Source organism: Echinops telfairi, unplaced genomic scaffold (assembly GCF_000313985.2).
Source record: "Echinops telfairi isolate 266 unplaced genomic scaffold, ASM31398v2 ScPeMD7_3533;HRSCAF=4204_0, whole genome shotgun sequence".
In the NCBI taxonomy this organism is placed as follows: Eukaryota; Metazoa; Chordata; class Mammalia; order Afrosoricida; family Tenrecidae; genus Echinops; species Echinops telfairi.
In genome coordinates, this window is record NW_022107431.1 from 95,410,377 (window position 1) to 95,427,382 (window position 17,006).

Consider the following 17,006-nt stretch of genomic DNA (forward strand, 5'->3'; position numbering starts at 1 on the left):
CAATGAATGTACAAATGTGCTTTACACAATTGATGAATGTATGGATTGTGATAAGGGTTGCATGAACCCCTAATAAATCGATTAAAAAAAAAGAACAAATTTGATGCAATGAGCTAATGAAAGAAGACCAGATTAGCAGTAGAATGCCATCACGAACATTATACATGACGAAAACCAGAAGGTCATTAAAAGGACAGGAAAGAAAGAAAAGATTAGTGTGGGTGCCAGAAGAAACTCTGAAACTTCTTAATTGTACAGTAGCTAAGGCGCATGGAAGTAATGAGGATGCCAAAGAGCTGAACAGCATTTTTCAAAGGTTATCTGGAGAAGAAAAATACTATAATGAATTGGGCAAAGGAAAACAAAAAGGAAGCGCACTGTATGTTAAACTGAAAGAATGCAAGAAAAATTCAAGCCTTGGATTGCAGTATTGAAAGACTCCATGGGTAAAATATTGAATGATGCGGGAATCATTGAACGAATACAGTCACTGTACCAAAAAGCAGTTGACACGCAACCATATTCAGAGGTAGGATTTGAGCAAAAATCAATGCACTGAAGGAAGTTGAAACTGCACTGAAAGCGCTAGTCAAAACCAAAGCTGCGGGAATTGATGGAACACCCATTGACATGTTTCAACAAACTAGTGAAGCACTAGCAACACACATTAGGTGAGGAAATTGGGACGACAGCTACTTGACCAATCGACTGCAGGAGATCCCTCTTTGTACCCATTCCAAACAACAGTGACCCAACAAAAATGCTCACATTATAGAACAATGTAATTAATATCACATGCAACTAAAATTTGGTTGAAGATCATCCAAAAAAGGTTGCAGCAATACATTGACAGGGAGTTGCCAGAGGTTCAGGCCAGATTCAGAAGAGGACCAGATGAATCTTGGCTGAAAGCAGAGAATGCCAGCATGCTTGTGTTTTATTGACTAGGCTAATGCATTTGATTGTGTGGATCACAACATACGATGGATAGACTTTAAGCATGGGAATCCAAGAACAGTATATTGTGCTCATGTTGAAGTTGTACATGGATCAAGAGGCAGTTGTGCACAGAACATGGTTATACTGCGTTGTTTAAAATCAAAGTGTGCATCAAGGTTGCATTCTCTCCATACTAATTCAATCTGTATGTTGAGCAAATATTTAATCAGAGAAGCTGGATTAAATGAAAAATGTGGGTTTCTTCCTTTCTGTTGTCGGCCTGAGGGCCTGTTGTCGAAATGGGAAAGTTCATGCAACCAAGGAAGGTAGTGCTGGTCCTGGCGGAACGCTATTCAGGACGCAAAGCCATCATCGTAAAGAACATAAGATGATGGCATCTCACACCACCCCTACAGCCCCGCCCTGGTGGCTGGAATCAACTGCTATCCCATGGCTATCCCTGCCATGGGCAAGAAGAAAACTGTCAAGAGGTCAAAGATCAAATCTTTTGTGAAGATGTATAACTATAATCACCTCATGCCCATGAGGTACTCCGTAGACATCCCCTTGGACAAAACTATCATCAACAAGGATGTCTTCAGAGACCCTGCTCTTATACGCAAGGTCCATCTGAAGGCCAAGGTCAAATTTGAGGAGAGGTACAAGACAGGCAAAAACAAGTGCTTCTTCCAGAAGCTGAGATTCCAGATCTTGAGTCAAAATCATTTAAAACACCCCCAAAATTAATTAAAAGGGGGGGGGCATCAGGATCGGAGGAACTTACTAACAACCTGTGATATGCAGGTGACGTAACCTTGCTTGCTGAAAGGGAGGATTTGACGCACTTGTGGATGAAGATCAATGATTGCAGCAGTCTGGATTACATGTAACTCAACGTAAAGAAAACAAAAATCCTCACAACTGGACCAGGATGTAGCCTCATGGTAAACGGAAAAAAGTGGAAGTTGTCAAGATTTTCGTCTTGCTTCGATTGCACAATCAATGTTTATGGAAGCAGCAGTCAAGAGATCATACGACACATTGGGTAAATGTGCTGTACAAGACCTTGTTAGAGCAAAGATGTTACTTTGAGGACTAAGGGACACCTGACACAATCCATATTTTTAATAGCTTCATAAGTATGTAAAAGTTGAATATTGAATAAGGAAGACTGAAGAATTGATGCATTTGAGTTATGTTACTAATAAAGAGTAGTGAAAGAACAAACAAATCTGTCTTGGAAGACATATAGCTAAAATGCTCCTTAGAGACCAAAGAATGGCAAGACTTTATCGCACATACTGTGGAGATGTTGCAGGAGGGCCCAGTCACTAGAGGGTATCATGCTGGGTAAATAGGGGGCAGCAAGAAAGAGGAATGAGTATCTTTGACAACATTGATTGATACAGTGGCTGCGACAATGAGCTCATACATTACAATTGTAAGAATGGCAAAGACCGGACAGTGTTTTGTTCTTTTGTACACAGGGTTGCCAAGTTGATTTCATGGCACCTAATAACAACCTAAATGATGAAATTGCCATCAGCTGTAACGGGAAGATTCAAGGTTACGTAATGAAGATTATGAAGGGTTTTGACCTGGAGTCAGTTTTATTTTACAAACATTAAGATGTTGATCAGATATTCAAGCCCTAGGTGATGCAGCAAAAGTTTGCATCGTTATAAACAAAAGGTTGGTAATTCGAATGCAATCAGAGGTGCCTTGGAAGAAAGTTCTGGTGATGTACTTCCAAAGGACACAGCCATCTTGAAAACTCAATGGAGCACAGCAGTTCTCTGAAAGACATGGTGTCACCATGAATCAGAATCAAGAGCAACTGGCTTTTATTGGTTTATCAGACATCCAAGTGAAGAAGTAAATAACCGATTGTTTCTTGAGCTGGAGAGGGACTAACTCCAGATAGGGGAAGTATATGCTTAAGTATATGGTCTAAGTCATGAGATTCCAAGGGAATGAGTAATAATGGCAAGTTCTCTCCCAGTAAGCAGAAAGCTTCTGGAAAATAGACTGAATTTACTCCCTATAGTATTTTAAGCACTTGACCAAATTTCTGGCGGACGGTCAGGTAAGTTCAACCCACTGAAGATTTTAAAAATCTAGATGTACTAAAATAGTGCAGAGCGGTCCATTCTTACTTAGTTTCACACACCCTATCACTTTGATCACAGCTGCATTCAACTAGTGAACTGAACTGGAAGTGAAAATGTGAGAGTACTAAAGCATTTGTAGTTTTTTGTTCTGAGATGGAAAATAGCAGTCAATTTAGAAAGGGTAGGAACTACACCGGGCATAGGACCTACCTTCATTTGAGAGCTAAGTAGACCTCCTTCTATACTCCTCTAGGATTTCTTCCCGGGGATCCCAGCCTGGGTGGCCTCGTGGATAATGAACGGGCTGGGAAACTGCTTGAACCCTCCATTTCCTGTGGGAGGAAAATGAGGCTTTTGGCTCCTATGGTTTCACCGCTTCAGAAACCCACAGGGGCCTTTTAACCCGGCCCAAAAGGGGCAAAAACCGTGATGTAGTGGTTACATGTTGGGCTGCTAACAAGGTCAGCAGTTTGCAATCACCAGCTGCTCTGCGGGAACTTTCTACTCCCATAACGAGTTTGTCTCAGCTCTATTTAGAAGGCTGCTGCGAATTGCACTCGACCGGATAGGAGTAAGTTTGGGCCTTTTTGATAGGGTAGCTATAGGGTTACGATGAGTGGGAATCTGCTTGATGGCAGTGCCTTAGTTGGTTGGTTCTGTTAGTAACGATAGCACATCTAAAATTTTATATCGGATTTCATAAGACTGAAATCTTGAATTTTACCACTACCGGAAAAGAGGTCGCAGAGATACTCAGTAGCTTGCAAAGTTACACAAGTTTGTCAGAGAAAAGTCCAAGGTTGAAGTTGAGTCCTTTCCAGTGTTCCCTCCATCTAACCACACTATTTAACTGCTTTTTAATATTCAAACATGCATTTTTATTTTGGAGAAAATAACAATCGCTGGTTTAATCTGGGTAAGATGTTCCAGGAAATGTGTGAAATCAGTTGCTTAATTTTATAGAAAATAATTTCCAGAGCGAGACTTACAAATTGAATTATTTACCCTAGGCTACAAGTACTACTTTGAGGTGACAAATACAGAGGCTTCAAAAAGTGTGTGGAATAACAGAATTAAAAGATAATGTAATTTCCCCATTACATTAAAACAAAACAAAACGCAACCCTCACATATCTTTTTAAAATCCCTCCATATACCTTTTGAATGTTTTCTTATACGAAAGTTTTAAGCTACTAACATGACAAGCATCCAAAAAAGGGGGGGGGGGGTTATATACATTTCATGATAATTTTCAAAATGAAAATAAATAAAGCATTTCCCAAGAGCAATTGTGGGATAAAAGTTTAACTTACCCTCCCTCCCCCACGAACTCTTGATAATTTATAAATTATTTTTTCATGTCTTACACTGTCTGATGTCTCCCTTCACCCATGAAGAGCTGATACCAAGGGCTCAAATAGAAAGAAGAAAATGTTTTGAGAATGATGGCAACAAATGTGCTTGACATATGAATGGATGTATGGATTGTGATAAGAGTTGCATGAGCCCCTAATAAAATGATTTAAAAAAAAAGTTTAACTTCCAGTGTGGATTTGTGCCATGTCCTCTCATGAGTAGGATAACAGCACAACTTTAACTTGAACAGGTGAGTTATGTACTATAATGTTCAACACTGACTCAAAACCAGTAGCCCTGAAAACAAGAAACTAGGCTAAAATTTAGGGGAAACAAGACCATATGGTGTTTGTTACCTTTAACTAACACATGAAATTCTGTAATGAGATTCTAAAGTCACATTTGTAATTTACCATTATCAAGTAAATTATCCGGAGGGTATATCCTATACACTTCTACCACAAAATCCTGCATGATACTTTCAAAACAAAAGCAATCAATCATGTCAAAGGGTGAATTTAAAGAGCCACATGCAGTCCTAAAACTAGTTTTTTAATAGTACCATAAAACAAATGAGAAACCTATTTTAGAACTACACCCATTGTAATGTTCTTTTCTATAGTTGATTACAAAGGTTTATTGTTCCTTCCCACTACCCAGTTTTTATTAAGAATGTTACTCCAATGCCAATACATTTGCCTTTACAAATGATCTTACAAATTTGAAATTTCAGTGGTTATTTTATGCTACAAAGCTTTATTTACATATTCTGAAGAATTTATTTTGCCTGTCCTCTACTGCAAATGTAAAATGTCATCAAATAGACCAGATTTACAGGAAAGCATAAAACAGAAGAACAATTTTATAATATAATATGTACAGTAGCATTAATGGTTGTATTTTTACAGTCTTCTTTTGAGGACAATCTACTTAATTTTTCTGCTGGTGATATTTTAGCGAAAAGTAGTCTTCAAAGGTAGATTTCCAAAGAAAACCAAGAGTCCAGTAGTGCAATATATCTCCAGGTGTCATCTGATAGTCTATGAGTGGCTGCAAATCATTTTTTTTCAAAAGGATTGGATGATGAAGAATCATGACTTTCACCACTACTGTATTGTTCATATAAAGTCTGAAATGAAAACACACAATTTTTTTCTGTAATTTTAAAAGTTCAGTGTTATCAAATTAGTAAAGACTAGAACTATACTATTTGAAGCATAAAACATTTCTATGTCTCTCATTGTTATAATTGGAACTGAGGTGTAAGATTATTTAAAACACCTACCTAGGCCTTTTTAGGACACATTTAATATGGTGATTAGCAAATACATCTATTCCTTTTATTAAATAAAGTTTACTGTATCTTAATTCCTATAGTGTACAGCATACTAAGAACCTTCATACAGACTTTCAGATAATATTTAAACTAATGAATATTTAAATGTAAATACAATATAGATTGTTATGTAAGTATAAATTAAGTACTTTATTATCTTTGCAATGGAAAAAGAGCTAAGTCCCAGCCCACAACTAATTTATAAAGAAGACAAACATCTTTGCCCACAAAGGTAATAATCCACCTGAATTTTATTTATAAAGGATTTAAAAAATACATTGGTATTTAAAACATGAATATGTTCAACATAGAGAAAATTCATGAAACAAATACACAATTTTAACTCCTAAAACCATTGATTTATCTCTTAGCACTTGAGAAAATTTAAGGAATTTTTTTCTTCTTATATTAATGCAAATCTAATAATGAATTTTATATAGGATTTCATGGACTTAAAAGGAGATCTAGGTCTCTTCTTTGAATTTTACTACGACAGGAAAGAGGTCCCAGAGACATTCAGAAGCTTGCAAAGGCTGAAAAGTCTGTCCAAGTTCACAAATTTGGTATAAATATAAATAAGCACGCCAAGCTGAAAGGCTTCTTTTGAAATATATTAATTGCTATTTGCCTCCACAGAAGTCATTACATGCAACAAGCATTGTGATTTCTTAAAGGAAAAAACTGAATAGAAGGAATGAATCCAAAAGATATACTAAGAGTAGCTTTAGCAGACATTTCTTTATAGAATTTATTCCAGTTGAGATAGATAACAATTTCCGAATATACTTTGTTACAATTCAGTTGGAACTGTGCTGGTTACACAATAAGATTATGAATCAAGTAAATCTCTTTGCTAAGAAGCAAGCATGTTGAGTATTAAATGTAGAAACATAATTCACAGTATCTCAGATGAAGCAACTTTTCTTTCGATTGCCTATTTCTTTAAGAGTAGCCAATTCAGTAAATGATATGAAACAGAATTAATGAAGATACAGAATAAGCACACTTACTCTAGCAGTTTTCAAAATGGAATTAGGAGAATTCAGACCAACAAGTTGTTCTAATACATATTTCATTTCTTCAGTAGTTCCCTTACCCACCTGGTTACCTAGAAAATAAATGTTAACAAATAGCACACTGGTACCAATAAGAAAATTCTAAGGTTACATGTATATGCATAATTGCACATTCTGATAAACAACACAGTAGTTGGTATTCTATAATTGATCACTAGAGCAAGTAAAAATAAATGCCAGCATGTAAAGAAAGGTAATTTTATTGACTGTCTTACTCACTGCCATCGTGTCAATGCTGACTCAAAGTGACCCTATGGGACAGAGGAGAAGTACCCTGTGGTTTCAGACACTATACATCTTTATGGAAGTTGAAAGCTTCATCCTTCTCCCACTGGTGGTTTGAACTACTGGCTGAGGGGTTAGTAGCCCAATGCATAACCCACTAAGCAACCAAGGCTCCTTTTATTTACCTTATCACTTGATGAACATAACAGGATTTCTTTTAAAGGAGAAGGCAGGCTGGATAAAATTAGACAATTTATATTCTGCTTTTGACACTGTAAGAGGCTGTTTATATTAGATCAGTACTCTAGTACTTAAGAAAAAGAAGTACCTGGATCAGTTTGAATTTGAACATATGGATGCGCCAAAAGTTCAGGAATGGATATCCTCTGCTTAGGGTCCCTTATTAAACAACACTATAAAAATAAAGATCAGTTTTAAGATAAATTAGGTTTACTTACATGATAATTATACAGTATTTTTCCAGTTTGTACCATATTAGAGAAGTTGCTTTCTAGCTATTTTTACTTATACGGCAATGATAAAGTTATTTCCACTAAATCACTCTTGCAAAATCCCCATGCACTGAGGTGTTAAGGATACTTTAACAAACTAATCAAGTAAACAAGTCCTTCCATCAGACTAGTTATAGCTCTATCTAAGTCAGTTATTAGATTTCAACCATTTTATCATCTCTTTTAATCTATTAGTTATATTAAACATATGTATACTAAATAGTGTATCTATATATTAAAGCATCACCTTTAACACATTTTGAAGATCTTTCTCTGGAATATCAGGAAATGCAATTTCATGATTAGGGTCAATTATGGCATGTAATTTAGAAATCTGATTAATTATGTGCTGGAATGGTGTTTTCCCATACGTCATATAATACAGAATGCACCCTAGAGACCAAACATCACTTTTGGGACTTATCTAGGTTAAAAAAAGAAAGAAAGAAGAAAGTTATTGCTATTTTAATACAAATTACAATGTGAGAACATTTTAGACTTGCACAGGTATGAAAGGGCCTCAGAAAAGTTCATGGAAAAATGGAATTATAAGGTAACGAAATTTTCCCATGAACTTGTTGAAGCTCCTTCATATGTATGTATGTATGTAAACAAGCATATATATGTATAACCAAAAACCCAAACCCACTGCTCTTAAGTCTATTCTAACTCAGGGGGACCCATAGGGTTCCCAGAGGCCATTTAGCAGAGGAGACACAGCACCACCAGGGCAGGCTCCGTGCGCACTAACTGTGCGTCTCAAATCATACAAACCTTCAGTGAACAGCAAGCTGCAGGGCAAGGACAGTAAGCACTCCATCACATTTACACGATGTAGCATCCTTTAAATATGATGACTTTTACTTTAAACTCATAATCCGAAAGTAAAAAGGTTGCAAAACTTAAGTTTGTTTCTTCCAGAATTAAGAGAATAAATTTTATATAAATTCAAAGTATGCATCAATTTTGAAAAGGGTTTTCAAGTTGGGCTACCATAAACCGAAGAGAACTGTAAACCACAGTTGCCCTGGCATTGAATGCTGGTTTTATCACTAGCTGATAATTCCAAGTCTTTTCTGTTTAATTACCTCTAAAACAGAATTATTAAAAGTTGGTTGCCATGGTTAAGTGATAAAATCATGAAATATGGCTTAAGGATAAGGAATGATTTTTGGTCTGCCATGTACTTAACAAATATAACCTTATAACATTATATTAACAGAAATATTAACAGAAATGATCAAATCACTATGAAAACATAATTACCCCCTTGACTTTAAAAAGAACACATACAGCCACATACAACAGAAGGTATAATAAAAGAGAATGGCTAAAATCTTATAAGAGACAGCTGTCTCTTAAACACATTAAAACACAACAAAATATTGTAATTTCCCCTCTCGCTCGCTGCTACAGAGTGGATTCTGATGCATGCCAAGCCTACAGGGCAGGGTAGAACTGTTGAGTCTCAGAGACTGCAACCCTTTAAGGGAGTGGAAAGCCTCGCCTTTTTCTCCAGGAGTAGCTGGTGGTTTCAAGCCACTAGGGCTCCAAATATTCTCTCATATAAGATGAATCTTTTTTTCCCCCAAAAATAAATTAAAAAAAAAAAAATAGAAAGTTGAGGGTGGGGGAGAAGAAATAAACAAGAGAGATAAAAGCTACTTAACTGTCTCATAATAATAAAAGGTAGAATCAATCGAGAAAATGATAGTTATAAACATATTCAGTGAAATAATATTTAATAACTATACTGAATAAAAACAATAAGAAATTTCATGCCTTTCAGAATATGACACATGAAATAATTCTTTAAAAATACAGAGAATATAGCTAATGATTATATGAAATATAAAAATACTTAATTAATGGAGATGTCAATTGAAATGCTCTAGAACATAAAGCTCAATTTGCAAAGACAGCTTGTTCAGATCCAATTATCTGAATCCAATATACAACCCCCCCACAAAATTCATAAAGATAACTTCATTTTACTACCATTTGTTTAGCTATCTAGAAATTAAATTCATTTTGAAATAAAACATAAATTTAAAAAGACTGCAATGGCAATAGCTTTTAACTTTTTTCAAATTCCTACATAAAATGAGAACAGAACCCCCTTCCCCCATTCTCCTGGGGAGACCAACAACAGAAACATGGGTGAAGGGAGACAGTGGTCAGTGTAAGATATGAAAACAATAATGATTTATAATTTATCAAGGGGTTCTCAGGGCTGGAGGGGAGTAGGCAGAGTAAAAAGAGGAGGTAATACCAAGGTCTCAAATAGAAAGAAAATGCTTAGAAAATGATGGAAACATATGTACAAATAAATATGCTTGATACAAATGATGTATGGAATGTTATAAGGGCTGTAAACGCCCCCAATAAAATGATTGGGGGGGGAAAAAGTGAGCAGATTGAGAGCATAATAAAAAATACATGGAAAATATTAAAGTAAAATAGTTTGCTCACAAACACCGAATGTAAGTGGGCTCACAAACCATTCGCCGCAGACATGCTGGTAGCATTATCTGAAGCGGAACACACTGGAAGCAATGAAGGGAGGGGACGGACTTCCAGAAGTCTAAAGAACTTAAGAGCTTATTCGCTGGTGCGTCCCACCAAACTGTGAACTAAATTGGAGGGGAGTTCGCTCTCTGAAGAGATCTTACATTTTGAAATAAAAATCTGCCTTCTAGTCATTGTCAAAAGGGCCACTGGCTAACCATGGTTAAAATTATTTGAATTTTACAATTAATATATTCAATTGCTGAATTGGCAATTGAAAAAAATCTGAACTCTAGGGTTGCAACTCTAATCTTAAAGTTAAAAACAACTAACAAAAGCCCCCCAACAGAACAAGAAACAATTTAATACTGAAAATTACAAATTTTAGAAATTAATGAAACTAAGGCACTATATATACCCGAGTAAAAGCCGACCCACATATCAGCTGAGGCACCTAATTTTACCACAAAAACTGCCTAAAAAATGTGCTGAAAAACTTGGCTTATACACTATACGGTGTATCACAGAACTTGTGGCTAGCTACTAATGTCAAATTCAAAGTAAATTCCTAGTCTTACTAATTTAGCTTAATTAGGTTAGAACATTAACTTATGTAGTATTTAAATCTAGAATCTAGCAAAGTAACTAACCTAAAGAGAATAGAAAGATTATATTAATAAAGATAAAAACAGAAGTAAACTAGAAAACAAATAAAAAAGAACTGGTCCCATAGCGATATGGGGGACAAACACTGGAGATACAGTGAGGGGATTGACCCCACCACACTGTGGCGAAACATTCAGGGCATGCAACAGAACAGCAAGTGGAACAGAGCAATGAAGTCCCCAGGGAATACCAAAAATAGGGAACACCAAACACTCCTAAAGGTCAACAAACAGACCTTGAACTATTTACAGGCGTTTCTTTCTTTCTTTCTTTTTTCTTTAGTCATTGGTCTTGTTTGGTTGTTGCTGTTTTGTTTTCTTTTGTTGCTTTCTCTAGTTTTTTGTGCATATTAACGTCTCTGCATGTCTATCTAGATAAGATAAGCTGGATAAACAATCTGGAGGTGTAAATGTGACCGACAGTTCCAGGGTGTCATGGGAGAAGGGGAGGGAGAGAAAGGACATGGGTGTTAACAAACCCAGGGACAAGGGAACAAAAAGTGAACTAAAATTGATGCCGAGTAGGGTGTAGGAGGCCTGGTAAGCCTTGATCAAGGGCAAATGCAACTAAGAGGAATTATTGAAACCCAACTGAAGGCTGAACATGGTAGTGGGACAAGAGGAAAGTAAAAGGAAATAGAGGAAAGAACTAGGAGGTAAAGGGCATTTATAGAGGTCTAAAGACCGGTCTAAACATTTACATATTTACATATGTAGATATATTTATATATGACAATGGGGAAAGAGATGTATGTGCATATATTTATAGGTTTAGTTTTAAGCTAGCAGATGGACATTGGGCCTCCAGTACTCCCTCAATGCAAGAGCATTTGTTCAATTAAATTGGTATACCACGATGCTCACCTTCCCGACACGATCACTGAAGACAAAGCGGGTGCACAGCAAATGTGAAGAAAGCTGATGGTGTCCGGCTATCAAAAGATATAGCATCTGGGGTCTTAAAAGCCTGAAGATAAACAAGTGGCCATCTAGCTGAGAAGCAACAAAGCCCACATGGAAGGAGCACACCAGCCTGTGTGATCACGAGGTGCTGACAGGATCAGGTATCAAAGAGCAAAAAATCATATCATTGTGACTGAGGGGGAGTGCGGAGTACGGACCCAAAGCTCATCCGTAGGCAATTGGACACCCCCTTATAGAAAGGTCGCGAGAAGGAGACGAGCTACTCAGGGTGCAGTGTAGCACCGATGAAACATACAACTTTCCTCTAGTTCTTTAATGCTTTCTCTTCCCCCACTATCAGGATCCCAATTCTACCTTACAAATTTGGCTAGACCAGAGGATGTACACTGGGAATCCAGGACAGATAAACCCATTAGGACCAACAAGGAGATTTACGATACCAGGAGGGTAAGGGAAAGGTGGGGGTAGTGGGAGGGAACCGATCACAATGATCTACATATAACCCCCTCCCTGGGGGACAGACAACAGAAGGGAGACATTGGACAGTACAAGACATGAAAAAATAATTATTTATAAATTATCAAGGATTCATGAGGGAGGGAGGCGGGACAATGAGGAGCTGATAACAAGGGCTCAAGAAGAAAGAAAATGTTTTGAGAATAATTATGGCAACAAATGTACAATGTGCTTGACACAATGGATGGACATATGGATTTTGATGAGTTGCACGAGCCCCCAATAAAATGATTAAAAAAAACACAACTGGTAAATCAAACAACAAACTCTTGTTAATAGTAACACTTCCCTCATGCTCCACCTTGGAAAAAAAGGGAGGGGAGGACATTAGAAGAAAGCTAAGCAAATATTAAAAGGATAGTAAAAAAGAATATTTGGAAAAATTTGATGTCAGTTATTTGAAAAGACATTAAAAGCCACAACTTTCTAGGAAGGAAAATACAATTTAGCTAGGGGGAAAAAAGAAAGAAAATACAATTTAGATATAAAAGGGCATTTATCAAGTAATTATACTGAGTTGCACAATGTACTAAGAGCTTTATATTCTTTCTCATGAGACTCTTTATTTCTTTTGAAACATGTACTGTTTACAAGACCAGTTCACAGATGAAGAAATAAGACAAGTCACCTGCCCAAAGATGGTTGTTAACAGAGACTTGAATGCAGGTCCCTGGACAGTAATGTGTACTTACAACCACTTCCTGTATAGTTGCACACCGAGAAACACTTGGGAATCACAGGTTATTATTTTATCAAAACAGGCCTCTGATAAAGGCACTGCTGACAAAGCTCATTGAGGTGGGGGCTAAAATAAATGGGAAAGTTGCCAAGTGGAAGGTCATGCTTTGGAGAAAATAGTACACCAATTTTATCTGAAAACATAGAATTCACAAATGGGATATATTTTTAAAACTTTAAGATTAATGTCACAGCAGTTCTTGTGGAAACCCGTGTGAGGAGTCAAGTCTGTGCAATGACCTCAAGAGGTAACACTGAGCTACCAGGCAGGCTGGTTCAGAGAGCGGTCCATTCCCTATGACCACACACATCAGCGGAATGTACGAAATCTTTACAGTACCTTTGATTTTAATTTTCCATTCTCTCTTGAGGAAGACATATCTTTGATTGCTTCTGGAGGCATATAATTAACTGTGCCAACCTGTTTAACAAGTCACAGAGAACAAAAATCAATAAAAATATTTCATTATGTTTCAGACTTTCTAAAAACAGAAAACCTCAGGTTTTTGGAAACTTGTATAATTACAGATTTCATATTTACCTGAATAAAATTTTAAACTTTCAACAATGTTAATGTTGGAAATGTCAAATTTCTTCACAATGTCAGTGAATTAAATTGATAAGAAAATTGATGCTTTTAGGATGCTGAGTTTATATATTGTTATACCCAAAAAGCCAAACCCACTGCTACCAAGTCACCTCCAACTCATACTGTTAAATTGGTCAACTAATAATTCCTGCTTTATAACCTGTCTAGTCTAAAGTTATATTAATGGTCACAAACTGGGAGGGGCCAGACCAGTCATTTCTGTCTAGGTCAACCAGACCAGTCTAGGTCAACATAGATCTAGAATTTTAAAAAAATAGACTAGCCAAACAATATATAAACAAAACTAATCTGGCTTCTTTCCAAATTATCCCCAAGCCTCCTCCACACAGACATGGAACATACATCTAAACCAAGCAAGAGTTTCTCTGAAATGATTATGTCCCTAAATGTACTAGCTGATTTCTAAAACAAATGGTTCTCCTCTGAAACAAATATATCTCCAAGATGTTTTACAACTAATATTCAGCCACATTTTTGAGCGTTAAATAAAATTGTTTGAAGGGCATGCTGCTTTCAAAAAAAGGTAAGAATACAGTAAAAACTAATACTTCAATGTGGCTTACTACTAAGATTAAGGCAGATTCACATCAAAATTTATATGCATGGAAAATACTTTCTTGGCTTCAAGGAGGATTCTTTTTCACCTATACTTTAGCTTTTATGGGAACAAATTAAAAAAACTTATAAAAACGCTGTTCCAAATATTTATTAATACATTTCTAGTATAAAAGTCCACTTAAGAAATTTATTTTAAATTTAAGATACATGAAAATTTTGCTTCTCTGGGGGAAAAAAAAATCATTACCTTGTGGACAATGATAAACTAGTAATTGCAGTTCCACCAAACCAAAATGTAAGGTCAATTTTAGATGATAACAAAGATGATTTCCAAGGCAGGCATTAATGGTTCTTTACCTCAGCTGGTTGAAGAATATTGAAAGTACCATGGGCTGTTCAAAGGACAAATAAATCTGCCTTGGAAAAAGTAAGGCCAGAGTGATCCTTAGAGGACAGGATGGTGGGACTTGGTCTCACGTACTGTGGACATGTTTTAAGGAGAAACCAGGCTGTGGAGGACATCATACTAGGTAAAGTAGAGTGGCAGCGAAAAAGAGGAAGGCCCGCCCTCAAGGAGATGAATTGACACAGTGGCTCCAACAATGGGCTCAAGAATGGGAATAATGTTGAGGATGGCGTAGGACTGGGCAGTGTCTCATTCAGCTGTGCAATAGAGGCAATATGGGCCCAAACTGACGCGACAGTACCTAACAACCACCGCCTCAGCCCTTGTCACAGCTATAGTGTTGAGTTTCCGACAAAGAGGGCTTCAGGGACGATAGGTAAAACTAAATACTTGTTGTTAGGCAGCCGAGTTGGTCATAGTGGCACTATGTACAACATAATGAAACAGTGCCCAGTTCTGTACCATCCTCATCATTTTGTTTGAGCCCACTGTTGTAGCCGCTGAGCCAATCCATCTCGCTGATGGGTTTAATTTTATTCACTGATATTCCCTTCTTTTGGACTGCCCTTCTTCTTTACCAAGCATGATGTCCTTTGCCAGGGACTAGTATCTCCTGGTTATATGTCCAAGGTATGGGAGATGAAGTCTTCTAAGGAGCATCCAATTGAAAATACTCTAGGGCTTGGGTAAGGTGCTCCTTGGTCCACAAATTGACACCTTTGTTCTTCAATACTTTAATGAAGTCCTGTGTAGCAGATATGCCCAATGTAGTACATCAGTTGATTTCTTTCTATTTTTTAAATAAATCATTTTATTAGGGGCTCTTAAAGCTCTTTTAACAATTCATACATCATTTGCTTTCTTGATTGCGGCTTCCAATAATAATCATATACTTCACTGAAGACAAGTATTGAACTCTATAGTGTGGTAACTAATAATAGCCATTAAAAATCTTACCTGAGAATCTTTAACAATACTTGTTGTATCTGGTTGCATTTGATTTGCAATTCCAAAATCAATTAGCTTTAGCATTCCATCAACTATCAGAAAGTTAGCAGGTTTCAAATCACTGTGAACAATGCCTTCAAAATAAGAACCATTATTAAATTAGATACTGTAAAACATTCTAAAAGATATTTCAAATCTATAGATTGAGTTGGTACCTTTAGTTGGTCAAGGCAATAAAAATAACTTAAAAAACATATGTTCTACAAACACTCATATACTACCTGCTGTGTGCCAGGCACTATTCTAAGCATTTAGCTGGTAATGAATCATTTGCTCTGTAACACTTCGGTATTATTATTATCTGGGACATAAGTACTATTATTAGTCCCACTTTCATGTTTAAAAACTAAGGTAATGACAAAGTAATAATAATTTATAAATTATCAGGGGTTCATGACAGAGGAGGGAGTAGGGAGGGAGGGGGGAAATGAGGAGCTATCAAGGGCTCAAATGGAGAGCAAATATTTTGAGAATAACAGTAACGGGTGTACAAATGTGCTTGACACAATGGATGTGTAGATTGTGATAAGAGTTGTATGAGCCCCCAATAAAATGATTTAAAAAAAACCCACTAAGGTAATAGGGCTTAAATCATTTGCTGAAGATCACATGACCCAAGTGACAGGACCATTTGTTGAACCTCCTAACGTACACAATGGTAGACATTAGGAAGATAAATTATAATGATCAAGGTTGACGATAAATGGAAAACAAGAGAAAAAAGTATAAGACAAAAGCAAAGAAGCCCCCAGAAGAACCAAGGCGGAAACAAACACCCCAAGAAGACAGGGCTAACAGTAAGAAAGACGAAAACCAAACTCCCAAATATGGCACACAACACGAAGCACTAGGACAAGCGAGATAAACATCTCAAACATTAGGGTGGCTGCATCTCCCAAATCTTAGATCTGTTATAATTGAGTTATTTTCAGATAATGACTATGTTACTATCAAGAGAGATACATTTTCCATAATGGAAGTGAGGACTTGATTTTATGGCCTGTATTTCCTAAATGTACAAAGTTCACAGGGTTTGGAAAGGAGGAGGTATAGACACAGAAAAGAGGAAGAAAGTGGAACAGGAGGTGGTACACTTAAGGGACTGTAATGGATGAGCTGAAACAAACTATCCATGATTTTTTTAATGTAAAACTGATGATCTGCTTTGTAAACTTCAACCTAGTTTATAATAAGTTTACCAAAAAAAGGAATGAGTTATTCCATCACCTTTAAATAAACTTACTTAGTTTAGGTGGCTAATTCTATGATACCATTTTAATGACACAAATTACAACAAAAAAGACATTCTTTTAATATGAAACAAATATTTTAACTTTATATCCTAAAGATTTAATTTTAAATACCATGTTGGTGAATTGTATGGACTGCCTCCAACATATTTTTCCAGTAGCTCTTGCGTTCCCATGGATTGATAGATTTTTTCTTCTTAAGCCAACTATTAAGATCGATATTTCCACATTCCATTACCATGTAGATGTACTGGTCTGTGATTTCACT

General features: G+C 36.5%; 1 protein-coding gene and 1 pseudogene across 2 annotated transcripts in view; one reads left to right on the forward strand and one right to left on the reverse strand.

Moving 5' to 3' along the window:
- The first annotated feature begins 1,238 nt into the window (after positions 1–1,238).
- LOC101664166 lies at positions 1,239–1,680 on the forward strand (annotated as a pseudogene).
- A 3,458-nt stretch (positions 1,681–5,138) lies between these two features.
- TTK (TTK protein kinase) overlaps positions 5,139–17,006 on the reverse strand; it is a 52,216-nt gene continuing 40,348 nt past the window's right edge. For both annotated transcript variants that reach the window (XM_045294517.1, XM_045294516.1), the window contains exons 15-21: positions 16,853–17,004; positions 15,438–15,562; positions 13,247–13,327; positions 7,803–7,979; positions 7,372–7,456; positions 6,753–6,850; positions 5,139–5,535 (exon numbers count right to left, since the gene is read on the reverse strand). In XM_045294517.1, coding sequence (XP_045150452.1) covers positions 5,464–5,535; positions 6,753–6,850; positions 7,372–7,456; positions 7,803–7,979; positions 13,247–13,327; positions 15,438–15,562; positions 16,853–17,004 — 790 coding nt within the window. In that variant the 3' untranslated portion in view covers positions 5,139–5,463. The remainder of the gene's footprint in view (positions 5,536–6,752; positions 6,851–7,371; positions 7,457–7,802; positions 7,980–13,246; positions 13,328–15,437; positions 15,563–16,852; positions 17,005–17,006) is intronic.